The sequence below is a fragment of the Scleropages formosus genome, chromosome 20, assembly GCF_900964775.1.
Source record: "Scleropages formosus chromosome 20, fSclFor1.1, whole genome shotgun sequence".
NCBI lineage: Eukaryota > Metazoa > Chordata > Actinopteri > Osteoglossiformes > Osteoglossidae > Scleropages > Scleropages formosus.
Window position 1 is genome coordinate 15,743,312 of NC_041825.1, and position 21,442 is coordinate 15,764,753.

General features: G+C 44.5%; 1 protein-coding gene across 7 annotated transcripts in view; it reads left to right on the forward strand.

The window, feature by feature from the left end:
• The window catches only part of rbfox3a (RNA binding fox-1 homolog 3a), a 430,902-nt gene that overhangs the window by 287,463 nt on the left and 121,997 nt on the right, over positions 1-21,442 (forward strand). For all 7 annotated transcript variants that reach the window (XM_018761818.2, XM_018761816.2, XM_018761819.2 and 4 more), the window contains one exon: positions 6,528-6,634. In XM_018761818.2, the coding sequence (XP_018617334.1) occupies positions 6,528-6,634 (107 nt within the window). The remainder of the gene's footprint in view (positions 1-6,527; positions 6,635-21,442) is intronic.

Genomic DNA, 21,442 nt, shown 5'->3' on the forward strand with positions numbered 1-21,442 from the left:
TTCTTGTAACCGGTTGTTTTTAAGCAGTTTCCCAAAGTATTATTATAAAGCAGTTAGAATCACTATGGAGATTAGCAACAGTTACATATATATATTTTTACGTGACATATGTAATTAAAATAAAGACACTATATCTTTCACTTAGGGGAGGGTTACACTTGGTTATGTGGCCGCTGGAGAACTTATGAGAAGGAGGCTCATGCGAGCCGGAGTCTAACCCGGCAACACAGGGTGCAACGCTGGAGGGGGAGGGGACACACCCAGGACAGGACGCCACTCCACCACAAGGCACCCCAAGCAGGACTCGTACCCCAGACCCACCAGAGAACAGACCCCGGTCAAACCCGCTGCACTACCACACCCCCCTTTGAAAGTGGAGATGGATGTTATAATTTTTTGTGTGTAAGACGTTTCTCATAACTTTTGGGTAAGTAGCTAATGGATCAGATTTAAAGTAAACATTTTCCTTGAACATAAATGCAAATAAACTCATATACTTTAGTATGGTAAACCAGGGTATTGGTGTGTTTCACACACAAAAGCTGTGGTAGTATTAATATTTTTGTATTCACTGCTTCACTTTTTTTAATAGGCACTGGAGAACATACAATCAATATATACCAAAAGAATGCATGCTGTATAGCCTTTACATTTACGTTTACATTTATTCGTTTCTCCAAAGCGACTTACAATGTTAATGTAATACAGCCGTGTGTATAGGCTGTATAAAATGAACAGTTTTTCACTCAGCTTTACCTGTGTCTGAGTGAGCAATTAAAATGTGAGTTTAATTCAAAAGTGTTTCCTTGTTTGAGCAGTTACAGTACTCTGGAGCACTTAGTTAACGAAATAAATAAATATGTAAGGTGTAAATGTTCATGTACTATATTTTTCAGATCATCCCCGGATAAACCTTTACGCAGCTGTTCCTGTAATGTAATGTAAATGTTTATGTGTATCTTTATAAAAAAAAAAGAAATTGCTAGGAAGGTGATCAGGAATCATAGATATTCGGATGAAGATTTGTGCAGCTACTCGTGTGATGAACATTGGTTCATGTGGTGGAAAGCAACAAACTAACTGCACTTAAGAATCACGCGTCTGCAATTTTGTCTCTCTTTCTCCTAAGGTAATGCACACATTGTGTTTTGTATGAGATGTACGTCGCTTTGGAGAAAAGCGTCTGCTAAATGAATGTCAATGTAAATAAATACAACAAATACATAACGTCAGGGAAGTGAGCGCTAAAGCTCTATCAGATTCCAGAAGATCCGCTGCCCCCTGGGAATAATCCCCGCGTGGCTGTTGACAAAACAGAGCTGACGATGAGTGAGTGGCAAAACTCCAGTCTTCTGGAAGAAAAGTCTCTTTCCTCTGAAGCACGCTGCCTAGCACATGGACACGCCATTCTGCATTTCTGCTGTAGAATCAAGTGAACTGTTCCCGTTCAAACCGAATCGATGCAGTGTTTCCGAAAAAAAAGAAGAAAGAAACGCTTTGACACACTAATACACAAGTCTAGAAGTTTGGGGTGCTCTATGTGAGATTAATATAAAATAGTGGAGGAAAATCTTGGAGAGGGATCTTTTTTGTATCGCGCAGTGATTCAGAGCCCAGGGTTTTGGAGGATCTTGCATCTCTGGCTCTCTGTATGTGTCCCTATCAATCCCTGGCCAGCTAGCTCCCAGGCACAACTCCTGTGGACCTGAACAGCAGTCAAATCTTGCTTTGGGCAGAGGATCACCTACAAGTAGGGTACAGGGGGTACGGGGGGAGGCGCTCCAGATCTGGCAGCCGAGGGGCTCACTGGTCCCTGGTAGAGGATCAAAGGCTAGGCTCGTTTGGATGGCCAACGCGCTAAATTGTCAGGGATGGGAAGGCAAAAACTCTCCAGCTGTCTCTGGTGATGCGCCAGGCGGGACAATCCGGAAAGCGAGTGCAGGGGGAAGGGTTATTGAAACGTTACCCTCTCAGCTTCGCTTTCTCTCGCAGACAGCACTGTGGATATGTGCTAATGATACCCCTCCCGCGTCGGCACTGGTCAGCTCTACTGGGGATGCTCCAGCAGGCCCAGGTAGCCGTGATTGCTTTTTAATGTGTGGCTCCTGGCCAATCGGAGTGGGATTTTCATCAAGTATGACTGCAGAAATATTAAACCAGCCTGGGATTATTTTTCAGTCACAGTCCATTAAACAGTGGGAACCAGAGCCAGAGCACACTCTTGCCTGCACAAGTTTACCCAATTAGGGCTTTAATTTTTTATTAATACAGTGCAATGTTAAATAAACATGCAAACAGCTTTCGTGGTGTATGCCAATTAAATGCAGTTTTATTTGACTGCCACTTTAATCAGTTTTTATTTTCCCACTTGGTGTACTGGGGAGGATATGGGGTTTAATTAAATTGTATTACTCTGCATTTCCTGTCAAGGCCGTTTATGATTTTGAAGTAATCTATAACTACATTGGGCATTGATCTACCCATATATTAATAAATTATGCCGAAACGATACCATCAGAATTGCCTGTGCAAGAGAATCATAAAAGAAATGGGTGGAAACAAAGAAATAAGCAAAGACCTGTTCTGCTGTTTGTCGAAATCCACTTCTTTGTTTGGAAACAGTTTTCTTTTGCTCTGCTGTGAAAAGTTTTACTAGATGTCACTGCTATCTTTGCTGAATCTGTATCGCTTAATGCTTCATTTTGATTTTGAATTTCCATGTCAGCATGGAGAACTCTGTTGATAGCATGGAATTTACTCGGTGGGCTCCTCGATAGATACGTGAGCTTCGGAAACCCTCGGATTGTCTAGAGCTGTTGAGTGGTGGCGTGGGAAGGTTTACTCACTGAGAGCCTCTAACACTGACAAACAGGTCGCTAAACTGATCACCCAGTGGCGATCGGTCTCGCATAATTATTTTTATTTTTTGTACTGTACAACTTCTATTTTTAGGAGTCTTTTGGAGTATCTTGTTTAGTCTTTTTTATTATTATTATTTCATGATTGATTGATTTGATTTCTGACCTTCTGAAATTTACTGCATTTCGGTAGCACCTTATATGGCCCGACCCTGGTTCTCGTAGCGCGTCCCTTTTCACTGCTAAGTTGCAGTCTTTTTCAGTTAAGTTGCTTCGAACAGCCTGCCTTCAAACGTATTGACCTTCAAGTGCAGCATAATAAAAATGTATTTTCTCTTCACCTTGTTTTTAAGCTTGGTTTTCTTTTTTGCGACTTAGTTACGCTGTAAATTTACAAAAATTTCGCTGTGTAAAGCACGGTAATGAAGACATTTTTGATAACAGTGATGATGATGATGATGATGATGATGAAGACGGTAGTGGTGATCAGAGAACTGCAAGCATAGCAGATGCAATGGTGTGACCTCCAAGTCAACTGCTATATGTACCAGTGTCCTAGATGGAGGCAATAGGTACCATCAGCATCGTAAGTCCCTTCCGGTTACGTCTAGTGCCATACAGCCAGGCCTTATTAATCAGCCCGCTTCACAATGCAATTACCTTTGTGGAAGAACGGCGTTTTTGAAAGGCCGAAAATGGCCTTGGGGATCATGGAATAAATAGGCAGTTTTGGAGAGGCCGCTGAATAAAGACGGCCGTAGTAAATTTGCGTCTGATTGATGTGCTGGCTTGGGTGAGAAGTGCCACCATATGGAGGAGCTGGTAGCGCTGCTGTGTTTGGGTTGGAACGAGGTCCTGACATCGTCGCCCCACAGAGCGAGGTGGAGGCCTGGCCTGGCCTGCCCCACCCCTGTCAGAGCTCTGCCAGAACAGTGCCGGGGCTGGCTATTAATAGCCTATGCCAGTGGCAAAAGCAGCCAGGAGCAGATGGAGAAGGGGCCCAAGGAAAGAAATAAGGATTTAAAGCAAGTGGCAAAGCACTCGGCTTCCAAACTTTACGTGAAGATGTGGCCGCACATCTGGCAACCGCCGAGCCATTAGTACCACGGTTCCTCGGTCATAAGATGTCACTGAAGGAAGGGCCGTCCGGTACACCAGCCCTGACCAGCTTGCCCCCAGCGGAATCGTGTGTAAGGGACTCAAAGTGGCAGATAAGAGGAGGAGAGTGAGGTTAAGAGGTACATTGTTATTTTCCTTTGCCCAGCTGCAGGCTGCGCTTGTTTTTAAATTCTACTGTCTGGCAGCCTTTGGATAAAAAGAGAGCAGTAAATGGCGGGGCAGTCAGAAGACCTTTAATACCGTGGCTCGGTCTAAGTGTGCATTTGTGCTATAATACAGGCAGGTTTTCCCATCCTTCACCAGGCAACGCCGTCAGTCGCCAAACTCTCACCCTCTGCACTTGCATCCCTTTGACCTGGCTTTGCCCCCACGTCTGCTGGTACGCAGAATTTTTAGAAGTGCTCTTTTTCCTCGCTGTGCTGCTGGAAAGCACCTGGTTGCTGGGAGTGGGTTGCGTGCAGAGGCATCAAACTATTCACCTGCCTTCCCTTCATCATAGACGGTTGGGCCCATGCACAGACACCCAGGACCCATCGCTTCACTCTAGAAGTGCACTCTCTCGCCTCATTTGCATTTGTGAACCACGCCAATATCCTCATGCATATCTGCGTCTTGCTTCAGTATTGTTCTGTATTTGTGCACTAACGCAAATATTGCTAGTATTTCTGTCGTTACCCTTGGATAATGAGTAAGTGGGTCCGACACATGACCACAGCGCCCGTAGCCTCGGTAAACAGCGCAGATCTCAGTTAGACATTTGCACAGAGCAGACAAGTTGATGAAAGGTTGACACAGATATACCGATGCCACATCAGGAGATTATGATAGCATCGCCATCTCCAGTGAAGACATTATTGCCTCCTTATTAAACCAAAAATATTTCCCCCTCGCGTATTTACGACAACTTTGACATTTTGCTCAGTTTAAAGCCCCTGTCAAATCTCCCACACTGGCAAGAAGGAGCAGATGAAACGAGGGATAATAAAGCTGTTGTGAGAATGCACGTGTGCCGCTCTGATGGCGACGACAGAACTGGGCGCGCTCCCATTCCAATCTCGAAGTTAATAATTAATCACAGGTTGGGCGCCACGCTGTGAAGTCCCGAGATTAAGAGTATGCAGATGTTCAGCGGAAAACCTCAAAAATTGAAGACGCCCACTTAGGCCTCCCCACATTTGCTTGATGAAAGAGCACTTAATCAGTTGTTAAATACATAAAGAAGAGGAGCCAAGAGTCACCACACTAAATAATGCTCATTTTTCTATGTTACGTCGAAAGTAAGGGAAGTAGAGTGTCGTAGCCATCGCTGTTTTTCTCGTTTGAGCGCAGCCTGGCACTTTCTGCGCGCTTTCCCTTTCCGAATCGGCCGTCGTCGTCCGCTGGATGGGTTTTGCCGCGACGTGCAATACAAAAATCTCAGCTTCTTTATTAATTGCTAATTAGAGTAAGCAATATTACTTCCCTGTCCAAGCCTCCCACACACTTGTCTTGCTGGCGTGGGGGTCGGCGTTGCGCCGCTATATAATGCTGCTGCTCCAATTCACTGGAGCTGGACCTCTCTAATTAATATTCATCTAGTCATTGGAAATGATATCTGCAGTGGGGGCTCACTGGGGGCGAACCCTGGGCTTTGCAGTCACGCCCGGAGAAACTGCAGATAGAGGCGGCCATAAACAATCAAGCCGTTGCACTGCCCTCACGCCAGCCCCATTAATAACAGTAATACACACGCCAGCACAGCCGGAAAGAGCAGAAGTGACATTTTAATGGGCCTTTTTACTTTTGTTTTTCAATAATGAATGCCATGCTTGCTGGTTTCCCATACCTTTGTGGCTTTCTTTTGTTTTAAAACAAAAGGCAGATTTTTATTTATTTATTTACTCTTTTCCACTGTTGCTCCCTATAGGCTGTGTGCGCGTCTTGTCTTGCCCGGTGGTCTCCAAAGTGGTGTTAAACACACACGAGCGGATTGCGAACGCTCCTCCGTCCGCTCCAGCTGTATCGCTCCCCCAAATGGCGAGGGCTCTCTCTTTCGCTGCGAGCGCAGCCGGTGGCCGACGGCCTGTTTGAAGGTAGACCGCAGTGGGAGTGAGCGGGCAGTTGTCCAGGGGCTTTGTTGTCAAAGGAGCCGAAAGTGAGGTTGACCAGAGCTCTGATGAACCGCCAGGTCCTGAGAGCCCCGGCCAATTTCACCCAAGGGACAATGTAAGGGTTCTGTCAGGGGCGTCACAGACCACTTATCCGCTGCTGAGAGAGGCCCTGAGCACCACAGCTTTTGTGATGTTTCTAATGTATTGCTGTTAAAGAGCTTGCGCTGTAGTTTCTCATTTTTTGTGTGCGTGCGTGCGTGTGTGTGTGTGTGTGTGTGTGTGTGTGTGTGTGTGTGTTTCCACAATTTTAATCAACACACTATAGTAAGGTAATACACTCTAATCCTTTGTTTTACTTTAACCGGTCTGCAGTTATGATTTGTTTCAACGATAGCTTGCTTCTTAAGTGACTTGGCCTTGGCGCTGAATGTCGTTCTCTTTTTTTTTTTTCTTCACGCAGAAACCAAACCAGGAAACGGGTTGTGCAAATCTGGAACCATCGTAGTGTACAGTGGTCTTCTGAACGATCACTTCTGGCATTTTGGGGTGCCCCTCGTCACAAGACTGGTGAGTACTTGATGTCCTTCGTGTTCTCTACCGTATCGTGCCCTGTGTGGCGTCGAACGCATCTCGGGGTGCTCGGTGCAGGTGGCTTTGACTCCTCGGTGTCTTCGTGATCTGACCATTGCTGCTCTTGTTGTGTGGCGTCGTCTGTGACGTTGCCAAGATTGTTCCGCACAGCTAATAGGTGAAACCACTTTCACTCAGACCGGTTACTTCTGGCGACTGGTTAATCTTTCGGTGCTAACACGGCAGATGAGGGGTGCTTGTCCTTGCAAGGGCAAACATTATGCTTTCTTTTTAAATGTGCTTTTTGCCAGCTGCTTTGAACTTTTTGCAGAAATATAAATAATGCATGGAATATAGATGCATGTCCGAAGTAAATTAATTGAACGTTCCTGGGAGTAATTGTTTTAATTGAACTGTATAATCTTAACGCAACAGTGCCTAATTAAGTTTCCGAATTATAAAGAATTAATAGAGCTTGATGTTTTGTCTGTCCCCAAATGTGTCAGGAAGAACTACATTGCCAGTTACAAACTCCGACATTGTTGCATTCACAGTTACATTTACAGTTGCGCTTGGAATCGGAACACAGTGTCTTGTAACAACTTGAAAGATGGAGAAGGAGAGAAATTCTATCAGTTGTCCTAACCCTCTACCAACAAAAAGTTGTGTAACACATTAAAAGAGAACTAATAACAAGTAATAACAACATTATTTAACTTTTTCACTGGACTGCACCGACAAGGCTTTTTTGAATCGTGCACGTGTATGAAAATCCGTTCTTGAACCGCATGTGTCCACAAAGCTCATCTTTTTTAAATTGCTCACTTGGCTGTAGCAGCAAACAGTATATTGATGTCTGGAGTCTGGAATTTCTATGCTTCACCTTTTCTTCTACTGTAAACTATAAATAAATGCAGAAATGAAAGATATGTCTTTCATAGTTGCTCATTTTAAACGTAGTTCTGGGTCTATAGGGTAACGGCAAACTGTTGAAGGAATTTTTTTTAGGGTCATGCATATAAAATAAGTGTAAAACATATGTTTGCATAAAGCAAACTTCCTGTCATAGAGTATGTATGGCCTCAGGAAGACAAAGGATATACAGGTATGTTGCATTTAAGTAAATAAATTAGAAAATTAAAGCACAGTGGTGCAAAACAATACGAAACACAAAGACATGAGTATCTAAGCAAGTAGAGACCGTAGAGGGGCAACGCAGCTAAGAGTGTGCATACACAGTTCCCACCGTGCAGTGTGTCTCACAGTCTCTCTCACGCAACTGCATGGCACAATTTTGAAACGTGGTCTTAGGTTATCGCGAAACCCCATGTCACGGCGCAGATATGTGGCAGTCCGCACCGACTAATGATAATTAGTATTCACGCTGGCCACCCGGATGTGCGAAAAACTGGTTAACAGGTGATAAGTGTATATGTGACCTCAAATGTATGTCAAGTTTGATTGATGTGTTGTTCTCGTTCCATGAGCTGGTGACTGCTACTTACCTAATGAGTGGTTTGAGGTGTGCTGTGGTTGTGTGAATTTGCAGTCCCATATGTACATCTCCAGATTATCTCACACCTGCACATTCATCATCCTGGGAGAAGACCTGTGCTCCCACACAAGTGCCACTATTTATACAGTACATTTTCTTCCATTTACACTGGAGCAACAGTAAATCTGAAATCAGTGCCACAAACAGATATTGTACTTTCTAGGACTGTTAATCTGATGCTAAAGTAGTAAAGCATTATTGGAATGTCCAATGCTGGAGAATTATCAGAAGTTTTGTTTCTTTTTTTTTTTTTTAAAGACTGCACACATGCACAACATGTTAAATGATTCAGAACATGGCACAGCTGCTTTGGTGAAAGCTTTGAGAGATGAGGGACCAAAAAAGATGTCAAATGGAACAGCTGACAGCGCTTTGGTTCTTTAAATATTTTAACAGGTTTTTCCATCACTGGAAAAAAATTGCTATTGTGACAGCAGTGAGCTCTTGGAAAGGTTATAACAATTATTTCGATCTTTAAAACTGCGAAGAGATGAGAAAATGGAAACGGTTAAAATAATGTTGCTTTGCCAGTGCTTTTATCCCAAGCTGCTTAAAATAATATCCATTTATACAACCAGGTTTTATACTGTAACATTTCAGGAGCTGTAACTTTGCATGAGGGCCTTAATGGAACTCGAACCAACAGTGTGCATGATATAGGTCCACTCTTAATCGCTCCACTGCCTCATGTCTTCCTAATGGCTTTACGGGCTTATACTGCCTATGTCATTATGAAGCAGACTCTACAAACACTTGCATGGGAAATTTCTGTAAAAAAAAAATCTTTATCGGTCTGTTTAGGTAGTGTCAGATGGTGTATGGACGAGCAGTGCCGTTACATGGAGTGTACTGTATTTGACCCGCTGATCTGAGGTAAAATGTGGACAATCTGTTGTTCAATAGGAGTGTTGTTCCCCATTTTGAGATATATGCTCAATAATGAAGAGTGGGCCCAGTGAGCCCGTGTCACTGGGCCCTCGGCCCTTTCAGCGATGCTCTAGTGCCAGAGAGGAGTTCCGCAAGTGCAGAGCGTCCTCATTACGCTCTGCTCTCCCTCTGACAGCAGTGCTGCCGCCATCAGCACCTTCGTTACTACATAACCCCTCATTACCACAGTGAGCACCAAGGACAGCCTGCACATATGCCAAACGCACCAGTGAGCAAATAAACAGATATTTCGATATTTTTTTTTTTTTTATTTTCCTTTTGCTTGACAGGCTTCTAACAGTAAGTGAGCATAATTTAGACAATATTGATGAACCTTGAATGTCTCAGATTAGCAGCAAGAGCGAAAACCCTAATATCCTATGGATGGTCCTAACTGTCTGGCATGTTACTACTCCATGTGCGTCTAACCGCATGGAATTTCTGTGCTGTTAGGTAGCCACCAAAACTGTTCTCTGAGCCAATCGCTTCTTACGAAAAAAGACAGTGAAGGCTGCATTTTTCCAAGCCCTACTGTTTTCAGCCAATATGGCGTCCCAGATGTGTTCACCCACTGCTTGCCAACAGTAGCTCCTAATTAAGACGACCTGGCGAAACAGCGGGTGAGGCATAGTCTTGGAACACGTTTCCCTCGCATGCTTCTATGGAGCCTGGCCCATCTGCCCTGCTTAAATAAGAAAAATAAAAACATTTTGCTTTTGAAAACAAATTGTATAGTCACATGCTCGAACTGTGAAGTGATTGCGGATCAGTTACCAGCAAAATTACACAGGAGAGCCAGGGAGCTGGGCTGCTTCTTTGAGACAAGGCCTCCTAATTGCCCATGTTTAGATATTGAGGACGCTTAAGAGATCTTGCCTTTTTAAAAGCGTTCAGTCTCATCAGAGATGCCCTTTTGATGCTAAGTATGGCTACAAGTGCCCAGAACGTGGGTTCTTGCCCTTTGTGTCCACATTTATTGGCAGATGATTGCAAGGCACCATGAGGCAAACTGCATCTTTTCTTACCTTACATGTTTTTAGCCACTAAGCCAATGTAAGTTGGTTTCATTGCATTCATTCAACTGGAGCGATTTGAAAGTCAGCCGCATTTTTGCCACACACGGAGCGGATACGACCATTTTAATCCGGGATTCTTTGAAATCATCGTAAGATTACGTCCACCAATCCTTCTGACTTGAGATGTGGTATTCATTATTGTGCTGTATATAGAATTTAATGACAGCGCTAAATATGCGGTAAGTCATTTTTGTATACATATTTTATTACATATTATATTTTATGATTTTACGATGAAATGTAAAATTAGCATTTCATTTGGCTGAATGAGATAAGCTTGTGGTGTTAGAGATATGTTGTATATACTATATAGGATCAATTAAACATTATTTTAGGTCACTCCTCTTGCTGTTTAAAACACCTTCCACATTGCTTGTCTTCAGTAGTTCATGCTGTGTTTACTTTTTTTCACTACCAAACTACCTTTTGCCATTCCAAAGATATTTTGAACCATCCCTTTCATAGATGGCTTGGAAGAAAATAGGGGTACTTCTGTCCCCTGTCAGTTTAGGGGGCTTTGCAAGCAGACTGGGGACCCTGAATCTTAGCCCACCAGGTCAGGGTGTTCAGTGACATGTCCTGCAAGGGCATGTGAGCTGATAGCAAGATCTGACTAAATTGGGAGATCAGACCCAGGCTCTGGTCTACAGACATTCCCTCTGTGTAGCAGCAGGATTAAATATTGAAGAAAAAGATCCTGACTTAGGGAAGAAAACATGACACGGAGCATAACAAATTTATGCCTTTACTGTTTTTTTTTTTTTCTTTTTTTTTGCTCCTTCTTCTTCTTATAAAGGCAAGGTTCTTGTCTCTGTAATGGAAAATAAAGTCTCCAGGGGCAGTCTGCTGTATGGCGGTTAACCCAAACCAGCGTTACCCTCAGCAACCTGGGTAAATGCTGCAGAGAACACTGGAATAGAGATGGGCAAAAGAATGGGAGAGGAGAAGGTCCAGCAAAGCCAGATGATTCATCTAAGCCAGTGGCTTGCACCAGGTCCTTTTTTCTTTTCCAGTTCCACCTTCTTCCACGCACCTCCTTATCAGAGTTTATGAACTACTTATCCTTGGAAAAAGTAAGATGCAAAAATTGTGAGACGTTTAAAAATCAGATTCTCAGCTGTGTTTTACCCGTTTGCCCTTCTTTTCTCCAGCTGACTTTTCCTAGCCATAAAAAGCCCTTGAAAGACGATTAGCATTAGTTTGTAGCCTATGGTGCTTTCTCCCTTGAGTTATTAATGGTGATGACCTAAACCAGACCCCAGTATTTGATAAAATGTTTTGCTTTTGTCCAACGTAACAGAGAAGTGTATGTAATTTTAGTTCGATGATGACAATCAGAGACTGGTGCGTGCTCAAGTGAGTGATAATCCAAATGTACTGAGTCGACTAAACATAAAAAATGTATACGTCCATGTTAAATGTTCATACATGAACATGTAGTGCATGTTCAGATTGAAGAAATCTCAACCCCTTTTTGCAACCAAAGATGATGTTTGTAATTAATTTGTGTTGACTGTGTGCCAGGCTTTAATATGGTATGGCCATATTGAAGAGACAATGGAAACAAACTTCAGTGAAGATGGTTGTTCATCCTTCAGTAGCTTTTGTATGCATCTGTTGTGATAAGTGACGTGTGTAATGTGCCCTTGGCATGTCAAAGCTCACTCAGATTAGACAAGAAGTCACAAAGCTGCACTCGGAAAGCTCTGTTCTTCCTTCTTTCAGCTCTAGCTGTGGAATCCAAGAGGTTAATGTTCAGATGCAAGAGCTCTGGTCCTGTATTGATGATACGGTTTGAAATTTGCTGAGGCAGGCTGGATACTATGAGCAAGTTGGCTACCACCCCCACCCCCCACACCCCACACCCGCATGGCCCCCACGTTTTTATCCCAGCCATTCACTCCTTGATCACAAGCACACAAAATGCGCGCGCGCGCGCGCGCGCGCGCGCACACACACACACACACACACACACACACACACACACACACACACACACACACACACACACACACACACACACTGAACCACTCAAACCCATTTTCACTCCCACAAACTTCTCTGAGACACCCTCCACCGCCTGTTCTGTGATCCACGTGCATCCACCGCACAGACCTGTCAACCTATTCCCTCGGCGTTCCACCAGCAAGCCCGACTCCTGATTGGTCACGCTGCTCTAAAGCTGGAACCAGCAAGACCCTTTTCCACATCCTTCAGCATTCACCAGCTCACTACCGCTGCAGTGGTTGAAAAAGAGAGGGAAAGGGGGAAAATGTGAAAAAGAAAGAGCTACACTTCCTTATTGCTCCACAATATTGTTTACCAGCTTGTTTGTCCTTTTTCCCCTGAAGTGTTTGCTTTTGTTACTGTTACAACTCAGAACCTCATCATAGGATGAAAAACCTCTCACTCCAGCTTTTCTAAGGAGCAAGCTGGTGGTGAACACCCTTCATAGAAGCATCATCATCATCATCATTATCATCATCAGCAGAAGCAGCAGTAGCAGAAAAAGAAAGTCTCCCCAGCCTCCCCCCACCCCCGTCTTGGATGCTGAACTGCACAGTACCGTCTGTTGGATGCCGGGTCGCCTGTGTCTTTCAGCAGAGGAATACGGCTCCAGTGGTGGAATGTTGAAGACAGCTGCCAAGTGCTGACTGGTCCTACTCTAGCTGAGCTCCAATACTCCACTCTACTACTCTGACTGATTTAAGAGTCGCCAGTAAGAGACAGAAGGCACCGAGACAGAGTAAGTAAGAGAGTGGGAGCGAGAGAGCGGGGGGGGGGGGGGGGGAGGTTGCAAGAGAGACAGTGGGGCAACCAACTGAGGAGTGAAAAAGAGGGAAGGAAAGGGTGGAAAATTAGGGGAAGAAAAAGAGGAGGTAACAGCATCTTCCAGCCATCTCTCTCTCTCTCTCTCTCCCTCTCTCTCTCTCTCTCCCTCTCTCTCTCTCTCGCTCTCTCGCTCTCTCTCTCTCTGCCTTACTCTCTCTCTTTTCCCCGTGGCTGAGAAGAGGAGAGGTTTTTAAAAATTAAGGGGGAAGCAGAAAGCAGAAACAGTGGAAAGACTGAAAAAAAAGAAGTCACTTCACAGTGAACACGGTTGAGAGCAAGGACTGACTGTGCGGAAGAAGGATCCCCCCCCCCCTCCAAAGAGATTGATTGACAGATTTTCCTCCTGCTGATTGTGCCGGCCAAAGTGGTCCCTCTGCTCTCCCCCCGCCTGCCGCCCGCACACGCTCACCTGCCCCGCATCCGAAATGATGATGTATTTTTGGGTGAGTACTGTTCCCGCTGGGTCGCTTGCTTGCCATGAAACTGTCTTCCTCAACTGCACAGTCGGAAGGGTTCAAGATGTGGGGGAGTGGACTTGTTAAATTGCGGAGACAAACCTACCGCTGAGGTGGGTATTGTTAGACTTTTGGTCCTGGCATTAGCTCTGTCTCTCTCAGCTTGTTTCATTTGCATTTGATCTTGACCTCGTGTAACTTACCTTCTGTTTGACAACTCTCCAGTTGTGATCTTCTCGTTCAGAAGACCGTGACTCGTGCTGTATGTGTACCGAACAGCAGTTCACACATGCAGGCGCATCTTGAGTGGATGGGCATGTGATCGGGCACTGCAGAGGCCTGACAGTTTCTCAACCTCTTTCAGATCGCACAAACTTCATTGGTGCGAGACTGTATCCTCTGGGTGTTTGGAAATACGTAGAAAATGGGCAGTATTGCATTGGACTTAGCACCGTTGCATTGGAATTCTCAGGAAACATCTTCTATTGTTTATTTGCTTTCCTAATTTTAGTGACGCAAAAGGATGCTCGATAACTGTCAGCTGAAATTTAATACGTTATTGAATGACTGGAGGAATACCCCAAAATTAGCATGAGGGCTACATATTTATTCTGCATCAACAGAATGCTTCTGTTGTATTCTGTGATTACCATCTGCCAGTTAGTTGCTTTTGCTGTCACAACAGAAGTGTCTAAATGGTTTGTTTGGTTTCGGTCCTCACATTAAAGAATCCACCACAGTTCAGCTTAATATCCCTTTAAATGAGCCTACTTTTGAAATAATAGACATAATGCGTTACAATATTAGGTCGGTGCCAAGTTTACTCATGTGTAGCCTTTGTTTGAATAATATTATCTTGGACAATGAGGAGAGTGTCTGAAGTCTTCCAGAGGGTGATGCACCTGTAAATGTACGTAATAGAAAAGGCTGCGGCGATGAAAGTGTGTTTGTTACTGAATTGCAGGTGTAAAGATCCTTCCAGATATTCCGCCATGCATGGGTCTACGGCCTTACTTTTCCTGGGCTGCTCCATTAAAAAGTCAGCTTCATAAATGAGTTCCAGAAAGTATTAGAGGCTTTGCATAAAAGCGTCAGCCAAAAGCATGAATAATGAAGCACTGGAAGCGTGCTTTTACCGCTAAGCATGGCGACAGTTAGACATGTGGCTCGCCATGGAATCGCTCCCTGTACTTTCTTTGTGCCCCCTTCTGGCATGGCCAGATCTGGGGGAGCGCCATGGGCTCTCCGTCAAAGCTCAGATGAAAAGGGCTCCCTCATATATGTGGCAACCAGAATTTAATGATCCTCAAAAAGCAATCTCTCATCTTTGAGCTAGCAGGCTTCTTTGATAGCGTGGACCGTACATTAATCATTCCTCTTCATCACGGCACCTCATCTGCCGGAGCGCACCTTGTCGACCACGTAGCCGCATGCTGGGAGACCAGAGGCTCCGTATGGTGGGGACTTGTGCAGTGCGTTGTGGTCTTTACTGAACTTTGAGCTAAATCAGGCAGCGTACGTACGGAAGACAGCATCACAAAAACACAACACGTTTTTTGATGCATTCAGTGGTACTTGCCCTCTTTTAAGAAGGATTGAACCACATTTCTATATCGGAGAAGCACACCGGTCCTGCATTCGTTGTGATTTGTTTGTAAGAAAGTAAGGGTATTCTTGAAAGTCCACTGTTCTCCGCATGTACGAACATGGAAGGATCGTTCCCCAGAATAGAGCGAGGGTTGATGACTGGAGTTTTTTTTCCACCTATGTGTGAGGGGTCATTACTGTTAATTATTCATGATTTACAACTGCGGAGAAGCGAGGGAATTGACTGATGGTATCATGGCTGTTCCTCCTCTTTAGAGAGCAGGGAAGAGAGAGAGGAGAGCAGTGCGTGTTTCCTCCCTCCTCCTCCTTTGGCGGGTCTGTAATTTAATGAATAATTGAGCATGATGTGAAGTGCTGGGGACTCACTGGAGACAGGGAGGGCACTCTGCTGTGAAACATGGCTTCCTCGCAACGGCCAGTCCCATTGTCAGGCGTCGTCAGCACATGCAGTTAGTGTGCGCCACGCTGGAAAGGCCTTAGTTCAGCTGGTGTCACACATAACTTGATGACAATTCGCAGAAAAGCGAAACAGTCGGTTCTGCGGTTCAGAGTGTCCTTGTTTGAGTTCCACTTGGTCACCTTATCCATGAAAGTGTCCTCCTCTATTTTTCAAAATAACTGACATTTTTGAAGGATTGAGAAACAATGTGGCTGATGCGTTATAGGCCTGCGCCTTTGAAATGATTGCCAATGAGTGAAAATATAGCGTAAACATATGCAAGTAAGGGAATTTCACACTTTATATTAAAGTAAGTAAGAGTAAGTTTAACCTCAGCACTGGAGTCTGAGTTCAACAGCAGTGCAGGGTTACCCAGCGTGTACTGCTCTATCTAACTATGTAAGGTCCCACTCAGTTGGCCATGCAGTCATTGAGGGGAAAAAATGGTTTGGTTCCATCATGATCAATTCTGATTTTTTGCAGGTTTCCTGCGTACGGTACAGCGACGGTACACAGTTTTCCAGCTACTCTGGGGAAGGTCAGCTGCAGCCGCAGCCCCTTCATATTCATTGAAGTCGGCGTCGTTCGGAAGCAGTGCTTATCAGCCGTGTAATTTGGTGCGGGAGCCATTGGCTTTGGTGTCATATTGCTAAATGAAGTGCTGGAGACAATTTGTTAATATATTAATTGATCTACACTCCCTGGCGTGCAAATGGGAAGTTGTGTCACGTGGGCTTCTTGGAGCTCTTCCTCAGCCTTTCTGCAGTGTGCCGTCTCCAAGTTGGGCCTCTGTACGCTCCCTCGAGGTTCAATAACACCCTTAACACAAAAAGAAAAATCTCTGCTCCTCAGTGGCAAAGACTGCTAGAGTCGAGAACCTTTCCATTCATATCATACAAGCACAGTGTATTATGGCTTACATGCCTTCACTGTATAGTTCATTTGCGCATGTATGCAGCACACATCCATCCATATTTCCCCTAAACATAACGCTAAAACATTGCTATTGAGGAGAGGGTGTGTGTCCTTAGAAGGAGTATGGTTTTTAGATGAGGGTGGCACGGGCTTTGATATGTGAGGTGCGAAAATATGGCATATGAGACTCAGAAACACTTTCTCCACTGTTCAGTTTTGAAAGCTGAAGCCTTCATAAATGACAAGAATAGCAACGCTCAAACCTTTTTTCTGCCGTTATTCCAACTGACAATTTTATATTATAATTAACTGAAACAAATTATTAACTCCTACCTTTAAATCAATAGCTGAATATTTTTGCTGCCAGCGTCACACTTATCTTCACCTGGCTGCATCCCAGAAGATAATTTTACAACATGAATTCTAATTTATCAAATACTCTTGAAATAATCACTGTGCTTTCTAAATTACAAAATCAAAAAACCAAGAGATTATTTTGGCTAAATATTCCACAGTAACATCTATAAAACTTGAGTAAATTGTGTAAAAAAATGTAATGGGAATCTAATTTACGGTATCTTTTAACAATATTGGTTTTCATGTATATTGGTACGGTCAAATTCAAGGTTATGTTCGAGAATAAACTCACTTTAATCCTCACTGTGCTTGAAGCATTACTTGATCAGTGCAATTTGCAGATTACACTTGTAACAAAGGCGCAAATACCAATAAATGTAAAGTAAAAAAAAAGTATGAAAATAAATGTGATGAGTAAAAGAAACACTTTAATGCATTAGTGTTACACAGTTTATTGAAACAATCGTGATGCCAGTTCATTTTGGCTGCTCTGCGATCCATATCGCTAAAAAAGCTTTTTTTCTTTGCTGACTTTCTGAAGTGAATGCATAACGTTCTACTTACTAGTTGACTTTTCTTTTACAAGAAAGGAAAAGAGAACTGTTGTGGCTATGCTAATTTTATTCCCGTGTCAGCAAATCGGTTACTGCAGACAATTTAGCGGGCATCCTCTTGACTTTGCAGTTGGCTTTGAGAAAACCATTTGGCTTGAAGAAAAATATGTGTCAACACATTCATTTAACCATTTTGCAGTGGGAAGTACAGAAAACAGCCCAAATCTGCCTACAGAAGCATGGCATTTTTTCTCGTCTATCAAAACAAGCTGTCTAGCTATTCATAGTTCTGATGTTGGGGATTTTTTTTTCCCCATGGCTACGATTTGTGTACGGTTCATATCTGCAACTATCGTGTCACTTTCTCCTGCAGCCTTCTGCTCTTCAGCCTGCAGCAAAAGTGAATTAGCTTACAGTGTAAGCAAGGCGAAGCCTGTATCATGGAGGAGCTGCCTGTGTCTGCAGGGTTTTACACCACAGAGCTGGTTAATCTCCACAGTGATTCTGATAAGAAGATTAAATACTGGAGCAGTAGAAGGATTTCTTCTTAAACTACAAAAGGATATCTGCACGGGGGAAATCACTGACGAGTTTTGTTGGGGAGCGTAGATATGGACGAGGGGAAGAGACCTGCACGCACTCTTATCACACCTGCTATCATTAGCCCTGTTTACACATGGCCTCCAGGGGAAGGTCATTATCCAGACGCTCCATTATTTCCTACCGTATTCTCTTAGTAGGTGTGACTGCGAGGCATTATCCGGCTCGCCATTTACTGCCGGCCACCTTCCTAATGGACTGGGCTGCGCCGCTGCGGGATTGGAATGGCACTGCCCGGGGTGGCTGCAGGCCCGAGCCGGTGCTGATGAGCCGTTTCCCACCAGCGCTCCGCCACATTGCGACGGCCCGGTGTCGATACAGCCCCAGCCTTCCCGGGTGCAAAAACAAAATAAATCCAAGGGATCGATAGCCCCGCCACATCCATGATTGGGTTCTCCTGGAGGGAGCGGGGATTTGCCCATAACATGAGGTCAGTCCGAAAGACCGCAACAGCACCCCTTCCCCACACGCACATCAATGAACTAAGTGCAAAGGGGGGCAAGATTAACTGTGAAACGGACACTTGCGGAGCACGTTATGTGATGGCCGGAATCGTTCATATATGTGAAACTGTCGCATTGAGTTTTATTGATTATATTAACATTCCATGTGTAGTGTTGTGGAGAGCTTCGTGCATGGGCGGTTGCGCGAACGATCACGGCGGGAGTCGAGTTCCAGGCCCGCTTTGACCGGCCCTCGCTACCTCTGGGTCGGCCCTTATCGCTCCTGCGTTATTCTTGCAGGGGGTGCGGGAAGCGGTCGGGCTGTGCGGTGCGCGTTGCCGGCTACATCTGCTGTTCTGTGAGTCACGGGTCATTAAGATACAGAGGGGACACACAAGCTATAAAATTAATGGCAGGACAGTGACATTAACGTTATAGGTTATTGACCGATTTGAAGGGATTTATGGCCCAAATCGAGAGACAGTGTCAACGGGAGCGAGAGAAATAAGACTGCTTCGACAGCATGACCCCTGTCACCCAGCATGGCCACAAGACACTGCCATTCCAGCGCTTCCTATAAATTTGGGTTGCGTAAGGCTCTCTCCCTCCCTTTCACTTTCCTTCTGTCTGCTACTCCTTCCTGTTTGCCCTCGGCCCACCTCACCCCAGCAGGTCAGGCAGAATGGGATGGAGCTTTTGAAGTGTGCCAGCGCTTTCATTCCCAATCCCTTTGTTCCCATAGTTCCCACTGCTCGAGGCCTGTCTGATGCGAACCGGTGAGATTGTTTGTGTGTGTGTGTGTGTGTGTGTGTGTGTGCGCCTGCTTGTGCTTGTGTGTGTGTCTGTGTCTACATGCGCATGCATGTGCATATATGCGCATCCCTTTGCACGTGCGGATATGTATTCTTTAGCTCGGGCTGGCTCGATCAGAACGGCATTTGCTTTGCCCCATGTACGTGTGTATCCATGTGTGAAAGTGACTGCACACGCGCACGCGCCCGCACACACGCGCATAGGCTGCATTCTTACAAAAGAATGCGCAGAGTGCTGTCATTGTGAGGCTGATTTATGGAGTTTTTATCATCAGTAAGACAGAGCAGCTGAGTGGATATCACCCGGACAAATGCTCAGTAACTCTCTATTAGCACCCTTTCAGGCTGTGCTGTTTAGAGCCCATACGGAAGGACAAAGAGAAATTCTCCATGTTGAAGTGCATCTTCCGTTGACAGAAGAGCCATGTTAAAATGCTTTAACTTCTAGTGATAGAAATTCTTTTTCCGGAAATGTCTAAGGGCATGGCATTCTGGACTGGGCCAGCTCCTTTAAACTATCGAACAAGTTCTTAACATAAACGGAATAACGGCCGGTGCGCTGCGTGTTTCCTGTGTACTGTTATGCTCCTGTAATCCCACAAAATCACTTTAGTGGCGCTGTGGCATCCTTCCGATCCTCTAAATCTCGGTGCAGAGACAGGGTGTCGACAAGCCGCATCGCCTGCATCCTGTTGGAGGTTGCTGGAAACTGACTGCAGCCAAAGAACACTATAATCCAATAACCAGCCGGGCCTTCACATTGAATAAATATTTAATATCTTGTTCAAACAAGTAAAGACTGCTGGATCTGAAAATAAGAATTGTGTCACGAAACTGCAGTTCCCTCAGGTTACCTGCAGGTCCTCTGAGGTCAACTCTGTTTGGCTCCGTCATCCACCCTGTGTGCTTAATGGGCTCAGTGCCGTTCCTTTTGTACACCAACTTTGTTTAAAAGCCTTTCCAGCGCACTTCTGGGATGTTCTGGAAAGAGAGGCCAGTTACGAGAAGCAGCCAGACATCTGGGGCACCTGAAAGAGCCGCTCCAGCTCTTCTTTCAAAGAGCGTGTTTGCCTTCCTCATGCTTGCCTATGTGTCGCTGTAATCCCCATAACCTACTCCGGTCGGCAGTGCAGTGAGCAGAGTCACCACAGACTCATCTACTGGATGGCGTTGCATTGAAGAAAACTGGTCATGACTGCACAGGTCAGGTGGTGTGTTTTTTTTTTTGCTGATTTATCAAAGATTTATCAGAAATATCCACACTGATTTCAATGTATATCATATCATTATAATATATAATATAGGAAATATATCTGGTGAGGAAATTACATAGCTCTTTTGAAATGTACAACAAAATAAACCACCTTTCTAGTGCTGATCTCACAGTGATTTGGAAGTATATACTTTGCAGCATCTACAGATTGCATTTGCCAGTAATTAACGTGTGTGCAAATCCCGGATTACTTAATCTAGATCCCTTTAACGTCTTTAGTTCCTGAAATGAGGTGTCATGAAGAGAGCAATACAAAGGTCAGAGTCTTATATTGATTTCCCAGGGTCAAGATGTACTCTATATCAGGAGCTGTTCTGTTTAAACCCATATTTGACAGCCCTTGATTGTTTCTTTGAAGGCACCCTAGATCAACATGGGATGTTTGTACTTTAATGGTCTCGCACAAAATGTGGGTATTGTATATGTAAAACATTATATTATTTCACTCCAGTCTTTGCTTGTGTCACTCAAGGAGCATCAGTTTTCCCATGCAGTTGTGCTGCAAGGATTAAACTGTCTGGTGAATAAACCCCTTTGAATGCTTTACTTCCAAATCAGACTTGTGTCCATATCTGATGAGTATACTGTGCTTAAAACAAAATGTGTGCTTGCTAGATATGATGTTTTTTTTTTTTGCTATTGGTAAGAAACGCACTAAGGAAACTGTACTTTATGTCAAGTCTGCCGCAGTTACCTCAGCTGAGCAACCTTGCACTTTGCAGTTGCCTATGAGCCCAAGTGCAGAGGAGTTCTAATGGCAAGGTCAGCACTCTGGGTACAAGGATCCTTAAGCCACTGTAAAGTCGGCTGCTCCACCGCATGTAATGGAAAGAACTGATTTTCTGTTCTCCTTCCCTGTCTTGATGGTGTTATGGCAACGTTGAGGATTACAATGAATTGTAGGTTTACTCGTATGTAAAGTACCTGTACTGGATGCTTTGAAGGGAAGAATACTGCTG